At 42.9% G+C, this 14,426-nt stretch overlaps 1 protein-coding gene across 1 annotated transcript; it reads right to left on the minus strand.

Moving 5' to 3' along the window:
* Nucleotides 1-7,309: 7,309 nt before the first annotated feature.
* naf1 (nuclear assembly factor 1 homolog (S. cerevisiae)) lies at nucleotides 7,310-14,213 on the minus strand. Its single transcript, XM_046046503.1, has 10 exons — nucleotides 14,107-14,213; nucleotides 13,119-13,366; nucleotides 12,809-12,953; nucleotides 11,840-11,933; nucleotides 11,597-11,679; nucleotides 11,324-11,484; nucleotides 9,642-9,693; nucleotides 9,249-9,336; nucleotides 8,620-9,061; nucleotides 7,310-8,340 (listed from the first exon to the last, which is right to left on the minus strand). The coding sequence occupies exons 2-9, from the start codon at nucleotides 13,364-13,366 to the stop codon at nucleotides 8,670-8,672; spliced, it is 1,263 nt and encodes a 420-aa protein (XP_045902459.1). The 5' UTR covers nucleotides 14,107-14,213; the 3' UTR covers nucleotides 7,310-8,340; nucleotides 8,620-8,669.
* Between the last annotated feature and the right edge of the window lie 213 nt (nucleotides 14,214-14,426).

The following is a 14,426-nucleotide window of genomic DNA, read 5'->3' on the forward strand; positions in this document are numbered from 1 at the left end:
TTCCAATCCACCAGGTACTGCTAAGACTTATGTAGGAAATCAACCGTCCCAAAGTGCAGTCAGGGGCTGGGCGCCGATGTTTGGCTGATCCGTGCTGGTGCTCAGAAGTGCGGAGTAGAGAGGCACGGGACAATGATGGATGAAGACTTGAACAGATGGAACGCTGGCCTCACATTCCTACACTGGATTGGAGAGAGACCAGTAGCAGAGCTGGGCACTGTGTAACCATGAGGTAGGATTGCATGACACCAGTCAGCCCAGCGCGGTCTCCATATCCTGGTTCATCCTCTCCGTCTGACCATTGTGTATTCACCCTTCCCGCTTGTGTGTGTGTGTGTGTGTGTGTGTATTCATAGTCCGTGCATTAGTTGGATTGTTTGTGTTTCTTGTCATAAAGTATTTCTGCCTGTCTCTTGTGACTCCTGCTATGTTTTGGATGTGTCTTTTAAATTTTTGCTTATCCCCATTTTTGATTCTGTGGATTATTGCTTGTGCCCAGTTGTATTTGTGAGCACCTTTTGGTTTGGCAATAAACGCTGTGAACTGCATCTACTCTGCTTAGTGTCCTACAGTTGGGTCCAAATCCTTCTATTACTGTGATAGAACAATCCAACCACATTATGGACCCAGTGGCCATTAAGAACTCCATGGACTTAAAACATGTTTTCCCTCAGAGAGACTCTCTCTCCAGACCCAGGCTTATGAACTTTAAACCCGTGGTTGAGCAGTTAGCAGTGATTACGTAACTCACAATGGACATGCAGTTTTTCCTGGAGCCACTGGACAGTGTTGAGGCTAGTAACCAGCCAGCTAGCATCCTCCTGCCTGCTTCCTGGCCCACTAACCGTCAGTCTTAGCCTGTTAATAACAAGCATAAACTGATCACTGCCCCAGAGACTTTGTGGCTGTGGCTCAGGGAGTAGAATGGTCATCCACTTATCAGAATCCCAGGCTCCACCAGTCTGCATGTTGAGTAAAGGCTTGTGCACACTACACAACTTGCCGTCTTGTGACAGCAGTCTTGAAGTCGTTGTGGCGTGCACACTACGTGATCGGTGACGGGAGGTCACACACTGCGAAAGCTGACAGCGACTCTGTCACCTGAGGTTTTGTCAAGAAAACACACGGGAAATTTGAAACGGGAAATGACACGAACTTACACACGAAACGGCTGTTGTTTGTTATTATAAAGATAGCAATTATAAAGACAAAAAATATGGGTGAAAGAATGGATTGGCACACGCAGGTAGCAGGGATTGTCTGAGCTACAGAGAGCTGGAGGGGAGTAAAAAGTGTTTGCAGAGATGAAGTAGCTGCCTGCTCTGCCAGCTGCCGGCTCTCTTTGGCTGGATGTGGATGTCGAGTCGGCCGACTCCTCCAGATATCTGGCATGCTAGATATCTGGCTGGGGTCGGGCATGTGTCAGTGATGCGCCGGAGAGCAGTTCACACATAACGACTGGCGACCGCCAATTGATCTCAGATTTACCCCTGATCACAGCCAGACGGTCGCTGACCGGCAAATATGGCTTAAAATCCTGTAGTGTGAACTAGGCTATGCAAATACAGACCATTTATCATCTTACCAGAGACTCAGCTGGCCAGCTCTGACATTCAGCTATCCTCAATCCTAAGATCCTGCTGTCCAGCTCTCCTGAAATTCAGCCCTCCAAGGATTTTGTTGTCAAGCTCTCTAGTCACTCACCTGACCAGCTTCACAGAGATTCACCTGTCAGGTACCCAGCTCCCCCGAGTCTTTGTTATTCCAGTAGGATTTTGCGTTCTTCGCCAGCCTCTAGATGGATTTTTTGGCTATGTTGCAAAGGGAGAGAATGCAAGTTCCTTCTGGAAAGGCATGTGGCCCAAATAGGGTTTAAACCCTGTTGCCCTGTGCTAACAACTGAGTTAGTTTCACACTTTTTGACCTAAAATCAAAAGCAGGATCAGTGATTCTCCAAGGAAAAAAACAACATAGTGTATCTCACCGTCTGCAGCTGCACTTCTCAACTTGACACGTTGGCCACTGCCGGAGTTGGAGATCGCAGTTCATAGATTTACCCTTGCTGCCCACCATCGCTATGGTTATGTGGCTAGTTCAGTGTTACCGCTGGTAACATTTATCTGTGGTTAGTAGCGATTCACACAAATTGGCTGTAAAGAATGAAGGAGGACGCTGCAGTAACGTGGCATGAACATTGACTTCTTCTCAACATGCGGCCTTTCAGTAACAATAATGCTTGTTAGACACATTACAGCTAACTAAAGTAACTTAACTCGCCCTTATAGCATGCCCTTTTCTGTGATAACAGCAATGTGCTGGCACTAAGAGAGACTCACTCCCCACAACAAACTTGTTATGTCACAGATTAGGGTTCAGGTTGACCACAATATCACCTAGAAGTGCCCTTCTGCCATCTAGTGACTCGTTTTTGTGTTTAACTGTTTGTCCCCAATTGACTGGTGAAATAAGTTTTTTTCTGTTACATTTAAAATAAATTATTTAAATCTGACCATATGACCTTAGTGTGGTACATTACCCCAAACATATGGTGGTTATATCACTCTTGATAACATGTAGGTTAGGTTTTTACAGAAGAATTAAAAAAATGTAAATCAGAATCAGCTTTATTGCCAGGTATGTGTACACGTACGAGGAATCTGACTCAGGATTGTACATTGCTCACGATGTGCTTACTCGTACAAAAATACTAAATCACAATAATAAAAATAAAATAAAATCAGACACAGACTTCAGTGTAGACAACACAAATATACACAGTATGAACAAAAACAATATAGACATATTGATAAATAGTGCAATGAAGCATAGTGCAAAGGATGCTGGAATAAATAAGTATTTTGTGCAGGAGTTATGACTTGAGGTAGTTGGATTTGGTATACAGTATCTACAATATGACAATATAACAGTATGAACAGCACTGAAATAGAGAATGGTGAATAAATAATAAGTGTTAGCCAGTAAACAGGTGGCTGATTAGAGGCAGAGTTACTGGGTTAAAAATCAGCTGTTCATCAGAGTGATGGCTTGTGGGAAGAAACTGTTCCTAAGTCTGTTTGTTTTGGCGTACAGTGCTCTGTAACGCTTTCCGGATGGGGAGGAGCTGGAACAGGTTGTGTCCGGGGTGAGATGGATCTGCAGTGATGTTTCCTGCCCGTTTCCTGACTCTGGAAATGTAGAAGTCCTGAATGGAGGCGCCAATGATCTTTTCTGCAGTCCTGACTGTCCATTGTAGTCTGCTCCTGTCCTCTTTGGTGGCAGATCCAAACCAGGCAGTGATGGACGTGCAGAGGACAGACTGGATGATGGTTGTGTAAAAGTGGATCAGCAGGTTGAGCTTCCTGAAGTACATCCTTCTTTACATTTTGCTGGCACTTTTATCCAAAGCAACTTACAATTGCTAAACATGTCAGAGGTCGCACGCCTCTGGAGCAACTAAGGGTTAAGTGTCTTGCTCAGGGACACATTGGTGGACGTCTCACAGTAGGAATTGAACACAGGTCTCCCACACCAAAGGCAAGCACCTTATCTATGCGCCATCACCACTTGGGATCCTGGGATGTAGTGGATCCCAGAAACCTTAAGGTTTCCACAGCAGACACAGGGCTGTCGAGTATGGTGATGGGGGCAGAGTGGGGGGGCTCCTCCTGAAGTCCACGATCATCTCCACTGTTTTGAGTGCATTAAGCTCCAGGTTGTTCTGACAGCACCAGAGAGCCAGCTGATCAACCTCCTGTCTGTAGGCCGACTCATCACCATCCCGGATGAGGCCGATGACTGTTATGTTGTCAGCAAACTTCGGGAGTTTGACAGATGAATGACTGCAGATGTCAGGGCGACAGGTCTGTAGTCATTTAGTCCAGAGATGGAGGGTTTTTGGGGGACCGGGATGACTACAGTAAAATCCATTCAGCTCGTCTGCCAGTTGTTGAGTACCAGCAGTGTTGGAGGATGGTCTCCTGTAGTTAGTGAGTCTCTGACGCAGGGTCGTTGGCTGCAAAGCTGTTATTTAACTTTTCAGCGTAGCATCTCTTTGCTGCTTTGACCTCCTTAGTCAGAGTGTTCCTGGCCTGGTTGTACAGGACTCTGTTCCCACTTCTGAAGGCCTCCTCTTTGGTCTGACAAAGCTGCCTGAGTTTCGCTGTGAACCAGGGCTTTTGGTTGTTGTATGTGCAGAACGTTTTAGTTGGCACACACATGTCCTCACAAAAACTGATGTAAGATGTCACAGTGTCAGTTAATTCGTCCAGGTCAGTGGCTGCAGCCTCAAAAAAACTCCAGTCAGTGCAGTCAAAGCAGGCCTGGAACTCCAGCTTTGACTCGTTGGTCCATCTTTTCACAGTCTTTACAACAGGTTTAGCAGATTTCAGTTGTTGCCTGTGTGTCGGGATAAGATGAACCAGACAGTGATCAGATTGTCCCAAGGCTGCACAGGGAACAGAGCGATAGGCGTCCTTTAATGTAGTGTAGCAGTGGTCCAGTGTGTTAGTGTCCCTGGTGGGACACTTAATATGCTGTCTGTATTTTGGGAGTTCATGGCTGAGGTTTGCTCTGTTGAAGTCCTCGAGAACAATGAGCAGGAAGTCTGGATGTTTTTCCTCCACGTTAGTTCAGTGAAACAGAGGGCGGCAGATCTGCAGAAGTCCGAGTTAGTTCTGTTGAGGAGAAGAGAAGAAAATGCCACTTGTCGTAGCATAAAACCAACGACTTTACAAATGAAGGCTTGATAGTCTAACAGTGCCATAGCCTGGGAGCCAGCAGATGCTGGGGGGAAAAATTGAATCGAATCATGACACCCCTAACATCAGACACTCTTTATCTTTACTTTCTAACTAGAATATATGTTTGTTGTATAAATTACTTTATAAATATTACCATAATTATTGTTGTGTATGTAAATTAACAGTTTGGCTGTGTCTGCCTGTAAGCTGACCTGTGTGTGTCCTAAGCATACCACAGAGTGACAGGTGCTGACTGATATGAGTGATGAAGCTTCCATTTCTGTCCGAGCTAAAAAATGCAAAACCCTGAGCAGCATGAAATTCCATCTGTGTCCACGAGTGTGTTTCAGTCTGTGTGTGAATGTGTGTGAGGTGAACACATAAAGTTTTTTATTTTGTTCTTAAAGTTGATGTGTTAGAAGCAGGAGCATAAAGCTGATAATAAAACTTTTGCAATGTTGCTGGGGAATGTTGCTGGTAGCAAGTCTGACTATGTTTTGAACGGATAGTGGCGGGGAGGCGGCGTTGGGGAGGCGGCGGCGGGGATTACGGTAATAATCTTTACTCATTACCATTCAAGGCAACATTGCCCAACAACATAGCTCTAAAAGTTGCTCGTGTATCATCAGCATATGGATTTGAGCAACAGCGGCCAAATTGTAATGGCTAGACAGCTGGGTCAGAGCATCTCCAAAACTGCAGCACTTGTGGTTGTTCCCAGTCTGCAGTGGTCAGTACTTATCAAAAGTGGTCATGCCAAGGCTCATTGTGTGATACTCACCAACTTCTAAGTTTATATCAGACTCACAACAATGAAATACAACATGAATGAACAGAAGAAAAATCTAAATCAAGTCAGTATTTGGTGTGACCTCCCTTTGCCAGCATCAGTTCTTCTAGGTACAAATGGACATAGTTTTTGAAGGAACTCGGCAGGTAGTTTGGCCCAAACATCTTGGAGACATCTCCCAGACAGAGTGGATGGTGTTGAGATCAGGGCTCTGAGGGGGCCATGCCATCACTTCCAGGGCTCCTTGTTTTACACTGAAGATAGTTCTGAATGACTTTCGCTGTATGTTTGGGGTCGTTGTCATGCTGCAGAACAAATTTAGGGCCAATCAGATGCCTCCCTGATGGTATTGCATGATGAATAAGTATCTCTCTGAGCGTTTCAGCATCGAGGAAACCATTAATTCTGACCAAATCCCCAACTCCCTTTGCAGAAATGCAGCCCCAAACTTCACCATGCCTCACTGTTGCCTGCAGACACTCATTCTTGTACCGCTCTCCAGCAAACAACTTGCGTGCAGTTGCATCCAAATATTAAAAATGCTGCCATTTTTCAGCACCCCAGTTCCTGTGTTTCTGTGCGTAGTTGATCTGTGATTTCCAAGTCAGAGGTATGGCCTTTTGCTGCAAGTCTTCCATAAAGGCCATTTCTGACCAGACTACTCCAGACAGTAGATGGGTGTACCAGCGGCCCACTGTTTTCTGCTGCTCTGAGCTGATGGCACTGCTGGACATCTTCCAATTGCAAAGGGAAGTAAGCATGATGTCTCTTTCATCTGCTGCAGTACGTTTCTTCGGCCGGCCACTGCGTCTACGGTCCTCAAAGTTGCCCATTTCTTTGTGCTTCTTCAAAAGAACTTGGACATCTGGAAAACCCTTGCTGATGCAGCTTGTTTCTTGTTGCTGTGCTCAGTCTTGCCATGGTGTATGACACACCTTGTTAGCTGAGTTTGGCTGTTCCTCACCCTGTTGTATTCTTACTACACAGCCGTTTCAGTTAGTGATTGTGTTTCACCCTATATACTGAATTTATGATCATTAGCACATCTGTTATAATTGTTTAATCACACACCTGATGATTTGCCGACAAAATCCCTGACTTGAATGTAGTGTACCTGTATCAACTCTTTTCAGCTCTTTTGAAGGCAAAGTGTGTTCCCACCAAATATTGATTTTAGATTTTCTGTTAACTCAAATTGTATTAATTGATAAATTTAATCCATTAACATGTCAAAATACTCATTTAGACTTTGTTAAGGCGTGCTGAAGGATCATTGCGCTAAAATTAAACATGTTTATCATTGTTGAATCCAGGACTGGTGGTTTTATGATTTATGTCACACAGACTTTTCTAGATGAAATTACATTTTATATTTAGGGCTGACTATATTAAACTAAAATCAGTCAAATTTCATTTTCTTTTATGCTTGCAAAATTCAAAGTCAAATGACACCAAGCATCAACCTGGAATTTACCAAAATAAATCTGTTTTAAAATGTGAATGATGTTCTGATAAGCAAATCAAATAATGTAATTTTGGGTTTCCTGACTGGTAATCAGTCCTAGCCTCTTGTTTCTGCATTTAGATTGAAGATGGAGACGCATCGTCTCAGGTGAGACAGGATTAAAAAAAAAAAAGAGTTTGTTTTCAGCAAATCAAGTAAAATATTCACTCATTTAATCAATGATTTGTCTTGTGCCAGATTCCAGTCACACCTGTAGAGTGTAGAAATTTCCCGTTGTGAAAAGGTTGTGGAAAAGAGTGAACACACAACAGTGGCTTTACATAACAAGTGTAACGTTGTTCTACAACAAAAACATTTATTCTCCAGTGACGCAGATCATCAAATGGCGTTGACATTTACAAAGCATTCAGGTACAAATACACTATCATGAGTGACAATGACTTGTCAGAGCTGATTTCTAGCCAGTAAAAAAACAAAAAAAAACAACAAGTATTTGTGTGGGAATCAGCCTTCAGTCCAAGAATCCCATCACTTTTACACCAATTCATTATTTTAAACAAATGCCAGAGCACATGAAGTCTTTAAAGGTCTACAACATGTGTAGGTGTATCTGAATCTTGACTGAACAGATCCATTATTATGGAAAAGATAAGTTTTCCATAATCTTTTTTTTCAAACCTTAAAATCATCATATTGCTCTTCCATTCTTTGCAGACATAACTGTATGAAGGCAACAGGAACTTAGAGGTAAGACAGGACCAGAACACACTGGGATACATTTGAAGGAATGAAGCCTGAGTGTTTAACTCTGAATATAGTAGTATGTTTTCCATCATAACTATTTTGTGTATAGACAATACATGTAAGTCTACACAAAATATTGTTATAAATACAAAAATAAAATTCAGTGCCAACTATTGACATTTTATTTCTCACATAATCAATAATAAGCCAAATGTCCGTTGTGTATATACGAGTCTCTCACATATATTTGGCCAGAAGAACTAAGTCCACTGTGATGCACAACAAGTGGATTTAATTAGATTTACTCTCATACTGTGCTTAGAATGCACACAATTCTGCCATCAAGTGGAGTTTTACCAAAAACATAAAAAGGTAAAACAATTCATCACGCTTTCCATAAATATCCTGTCGGTCAACTTAGCTGTCAAATGACGACACCAAACCGAAATGAGAAAAGCAAAACCAGCGTGACTGGCTTGCATAACGTTGTGCCGTTGAGTGCCTCTTGGGTCTTGAGCGGTTCAAGGTTCACTTCACAACGAATGGCAGCCTGTTACTTCTCCGGTGTTTCAGTCCATGTGTGTGGCATTTGACAGCTGTGTCTAAAAAACAGTCACATTTACTTAAAATTTGACAAATATCAATACCATTTTAATCACCTGAAGATTTATCAAATGCATGTAGCTGTAGGAAAACAAATATATTTAAAAATAAAGGAGACTGCAGTATGTGGTTAGTCACAGCACATCACGTGGCTCCATCACTAGCAATGATGGTTTATCCTAATAATTGATATTGATTGATAAATGTATATACACATGGTTGATGACAGTCTACAAACAGATGTCATATTCTTCTAACAAAACCAAACATCAACTCACCAGCAGGAACTCTCTGGTGAGTGTACATGTGCAGAGGGTGTGCGGGGGCATCACTGAGGTGGAGGAGGAGGTGGAGGAGGAGGTGGTGGGGGAGGAGGGAGGTCAGAGAAGGGGATAGAGTTTGGTGGCCAGAAAGGAGAAGAGAAAGATGGGTTAAAGAAAGAAGGTGGAGGAGGCGGGTAGAGCGGAAAGTTGGGTGGGGGAAAAGGTTGAAGTGCTGGAGGGTAAGGGCACGGAGGGGGGAGGTACATGGGAGGGACATATGTGTGTCTAGGTGGTGGGGGTGCGTGTCTGGGTGGAGTGTGTGTGTGTCTGAACATTGGGGGTTTATTCCTCGGGCTCTGGTGCCTGAATGGAGCCCCTGCTTGTCTTGGTGGGAAATTCCTGACGTCACGCTCCTGCTGCGGCGGCAAGGTGTTCTGGGTAATGTGGGCGGGATTATCTGGAGGGGAAAAACAGATGAAGGAAAGTAGGAATAAAAAGGTAAGACATGTCTGTCATAATCTACTAGAACGTTCCTGACATCCAAATTTAGACTTCTGTCAGATGGTAACGACTTCAACAAACATCCAAACACGTCAAGGATTCTTTTCATTCAGAATATATTTCCTGTTCGCGTGTGCACATACCTGTGCCGTTATTGTCCCTCTTCTTTTTGGAGTTTTTCACTTTCCTCTTCGCTTGCTGCTCTTTCTCGTCATCACTATAATCTAAAGCCTGGGATTGGACAGAGAGAATGAGTGCGGCTCCCTCATAACAATAAAGAAATCACACCAGTCTTTTTGAGCACAGTGGAAACTGTTGGAAAAGTTTACAAAATGAGTTGAGTGCTAAATATTTTCAGCTACAACCATCACTTACTTCACATTTACTTGTTTTTATCTTTAGCTGAGATATAAAACACGCAGAAAGCAGTTTGTATAAACACGAACCATAACATGAACTACTGAAAGGGTTACCAGGTTGCACCAACTTTAAACATCACTGTATAATGAAATAAACATTTCTGTGTATGTGCTCACCTCCACTGGTGGTTCTTGGTCGTTCTTCCAGGATGCATCAGATCCCTTTAAACTGAAGGACAAGGACAATTACCACTGCACTGTTCTCATTATATAGCAACACAATTTAACAGCAAGCCAATATATGCACAAGAGACAGGAATCATCTTAGTTTCATAAGATGATGTTGTACATGCATTCATCAATCAAAAGTAAAAATCTATTTTAGCTTCCATCTTCTAACACCAGGAAAGCACACATCTCTTCAATTACAGCATCTTACGAGCTTTGCAGGAAGCATCCTTCTCACAAATTCTCACCAAATTCATTAATTTTTTTAAGGTTACATCACGCAGAAACTTGCTGAACAGACGATGCTTTCACAAGCTTAGAGGAAAGGATGGCAGCAGATAAGCTCCTTGGTCTGCTTGAGCACAAATGGCTGCTTCTGGGTCGTATGACAACTCCAGTCACTGTACAGACAGGTTGTTCAAACAAAACCACCACTAAGAGTTGCTAAAAGAACTCAAACGTCTTGGGCACAGCATTCACTGTGACATACTAGTTAGGTTTGGTGAATATGACTACTGCTTAACAAATAAAATAAATAATAGTGACAGAGCAATGACAGACCAATTAATCGGCCGTAGACTTGCAATTGCAACATCTGGTGAAACAATCGCCCGATAAACACAAACATTCACCTGCAGGCAGCCGTGCCAGTGTGGCTGCTGTGGAACGATGTTATCGGTCTATTTGATCTATCATTTCACCAGTACGCTGACTCAGCTGATTAAGTGGACAATGTTTGAGATCAACAGATTTTCTCTGCCTAATGAGTCATGCCATAAATCTGACAGGCAACCAGTTAACGGATATATTCCCATCCTACTGAGATGACCCAGAGGAAGGTTGTTATTAAAGTAACCAACAGTTTAATGTTTGCTAATGACTCCTAATTTTAACCTACTTTAGTTACTTGGTGTTTGGTAATGAAGAGCCTACTCTGCGTCATCTGAGCTACAACCAACACGAGTGGTGGACGGGTTGACAAGCTGCTGTTTAATGGTGTTGCAGCACAACGTTGTTAATGAAAATAAGACTTCCATGCCGTTGTAACGTTGTACAACTTCTCTGAAATGCTTTATTGTTTTTTCGTGCACAACCGATGAAAACGTAAACAGGCTGAAAGTAACGTGCTAACGTTGACTGTGAGAGCTGCTCCTCAGGTCAAATAGTTAGCTAGGACATTACGTAAATTAGTAAATGATTTAGTCTTGGCCACCAAATCAGGAAATGTGAACAATTGTAGCAATTTAGGCTAAAAAATATGAAGAACTAGTGAGCTACACATTTCTCACCTTGACCTTCTTTGGTCTGGATCAGTTTTCTGTCCTGATCTCAACCCGTCTGGGCAAATTACTGAGTAGGCACCAATCAGACGCAGCATTTGAATGAAGTCATCACGTAAACTTCTCACAAATTATTTTACCGTATTTTTAAATCTACAAAATACAAAAACACTTTAGTATTTATACAAAATATGAAGCCATTTTCATCAACCCCATCAAAAATTACAAAATCCAATGTTGTATTTGAAATACGTGTAGCACAAATACTGCCACTGCCTGGCTACCACTAACCAATCAGTATATTTGTCTAAATTTACTGTGCTCTATATAAACTTGTGTGTATGTACTTACAGTTTGAGTTGTTGCGTGAGAATGTATCCTGTGTACTCTTTGATGGCTGGTGCATAATAAACTGTCACTCCCTCTGTCAGCCCCTTGCTGCTTATCTGGTCCACAGAGTTAAAACGCAAAATATAGAGCGGACTGGACACTGGGCCAAACACCTCAAACACCTGAAACACAACCAACAGATCATTCATTATCATGTGGAAAGCAGCAGGACACAAAACAGATCACATAAAACACTTTTCACGCACTAAACAAGAGTAGACAGAGGAGGCCCACCTTGCCCAGAGCCAGCCTATCAGATCTAAAGATGATGCTGTCATCATTCAGAGGGGGCGTGTCTTTCAGAGACTGGATGATGACTGCAGACAGACAGCGAGAGTGGTTAAAGACATAGCCGACAAAACACACATTAAAAGCCTCCACTTATTGTATTCTCTACCTGAGAAGAGCTGCCTTTTCCAGTTCTTTAGAAGTCACATAGTAAAAGTTGTAGTTTAACTCGAGTGCGTGTATATTTACCAAGTTGCTGTATAATACTGGAGACTGTTCCTACAGGCTGCAGTTCTGCATCTTCTGGTAAGGACACACACACCTCCTCCACCGCTGGCAGCTCCTACACACAAACATCATGACAGGTTACATTTTGGTCGTAGGGTTTACAACAGACGACAGAAAAAGTGCGCGATAAGATGTCCAGTAAGATGCCTCTGCATCCTGCGGCAGTGCGTGGCAATTGTTCAGACCATAACCATGAAGATTGAACATGTGTTTGCTTTTAGCTGAAGGCGCGCCCAGTGTTTCCCAGAAAGCAAGTCACTGGGACTCCCAACAAACAAAGATGCAATGACCCAAGCAAGAGCAGGCGTCGTCTTTATGGAGACAATTCTTATACAAAATGAGTCCTTTTTAAATTACCTGCATGAGCTGGTTTGGGTTTACTTTTACCTACTATATACAGTGGGGAGAACAAGTATTTGCAGGTTTTCCTATTTACAAAGCATGTAGAGGTCTGTCATTTTTATCATAGGTACACTTCAACTGTGATTGACGGAATCTAAAGCAAAAATTCAATCCATAGTTTTCAGTCACGTGACATGCGCATTGACCTGGAAGGCAAAACAACAGACCAAGATAGCGGCTCACACAGCGACTCCCTTGTAGAGACGCCGCAAAAGCAGTTAGATTTTATTTGGATCACCTCTCAACTCAAGAAAAAGATACAGGTGTTGGGCACTTGCGATCCAAATACAGCACCCGCTGCCGTATTTCCGCCGTTAAAGCCCGCCAGGTCCCTGCCAGCGCTCGACTGTGGTAATGTTTACGTTTACCTTGTAGGGAATCCCTCACCTAACACAACTCAGGCTTGTCTCCTCGTCAATTAGTTTAACCATGCTGGCAACGCAAAAGTAACAAACTCAAAGTAACAGTCTATCACTTGCGTCTTTTTCCCCTCCATGCGGCTTTTCACGCACACACTCGCAGACTGACCTCGAGCAGAATTTCATCTCTGGTTTTGATGGGCGCTGGTTGGCTGAAACCCTCGTCGTCGTCATCATCCCCGAACACGAGGGCAGAGGGAGAAGAGGAGGATGAGGAAGAAGAGGAAGAGGAGGAGGAAGAGGAAGAACTGTCACTGAGGACAGGAGAGGAAGAGCATCAGAGTCAGTCACTTGTTCCCATCCGCACAGTGCTTCCTGCTTTTAGAACTTTTATTGGTGTAAGACATCAGTAACCAGCCTGTTTGGGCACCATTAACATGCTATTTGTCAAATCGCTGTGTGTTGCGTGTATAAAATACCTGTCTGAATCCTCTGAATCGTCGTCGTCACAGTCCTCTTTCTTACACACAACGTCTAAAGGAAGCGCTGCGGCTGCTGTAAGAACATCTCCCGTTCCCTCTGCCTGCGTTGGTGTATTTGATGCCGCGTCTGCCTCGTCAGAGGTGACGATGAGATTTTCTAGTTGTGTTGACACGGTAACCTCCATCTCCTCCTCTTTGGGCACTTGTAACGTCTGTCCATCCTCCTCTGATAGTTTGTCGTCCATCTGAAATGTGCACGTTTTAAATCATGAAGGCAGGCTGTCAGATAACACATGACACCAAAACATTTTATTTGTTCACTCTGCTTGATGTGGCCCCTAATCCACTGCGCTGTTGTAGCAAGAAATAACAAGACACATGCACTACTGTGATCCAACGAAGGTTAAAAACTGGACTTGGTTGCCCTTGATTTTAACCTTCGTTGGATAACTATGACCTGGATGACTGAGAATCTTCATAGACATCATGCACTACTGTGGTTTAATTAATGCTATATTAAAACGTACAGAATCTTCTGTTAAATATCGCTAACCAAAGATAACAAACAACTAAATCATGGAAATATCTACAAGTTAAAGGGAGGCGATCTTTACTGATCCATTTAATGAATTAATGCACCGTCAAACCCTAAAAATACGTGAACGTTTCCTCACTTACTGTCAATACAGTGTGAAATAACTTACTTTACTGAATGTGACATGAAAAGTAACGTTAGCTTGTTTTCTCTGACTTCTTGCAAAACTAACGTATGTCAGAAAAAAAGCAGACAGGTAAGTAAAATAACAGCACGGGACAAAGTAAAATAAAAGAAATGATAAATTGTGCTAACTAAGTTAGCCAACGAGCTAACCAGAGCTGACAGCGGGCACGAGGCAAGTTCAACAGCCGCGAGCCCAGAAACCCGAACACCCGGTTCCCTAAACACACCTGGGCCCGGTAAAGATTACTTTCATAAGATGAATACCTGTTTGTGATGCTGCTGGACCCGCACTGCGATGTAGGCTTAGCTCCTGAAACTCCGGACCCGGTGTGAGCTGAACCGACTTGAACCAAACTACTTCCGCTGTCAACCTTCAAAATAAGAGGTAATATATAAGTAAGAGATATATAATTTGTAAGATTCCGGCAGTGTAGACGCTCATGAGCGAGCTTTAATAAATGGTTTGTTTCTGTGTCTATATATAAATGCTTTGTTAAGCTTGTTGTCCGGTGAGAACAATGTAAAACTACTGTCAAATTTCCTTTATGTGCACTCACACACATTTATTTTTTAACATGCCAAGG

Source organism: Micropterus dolomieu, linkage group LG04 (assembly GCF_021292245.1).
Source record: "Micropterus dolomieu isolate WLL.071019.BEF.003 ecotype Adirondacks linkage group LG04, ASM2129224v1, whole genome shotgun sequence".
NCBI classification, from domain to species: domain Eukaryota; kingdom Metazoa; phylum Chordata; class Actinopteri; order Centrarchiformes; family Centrarchidae; genus Micropterus; species Micropterus dolomieu.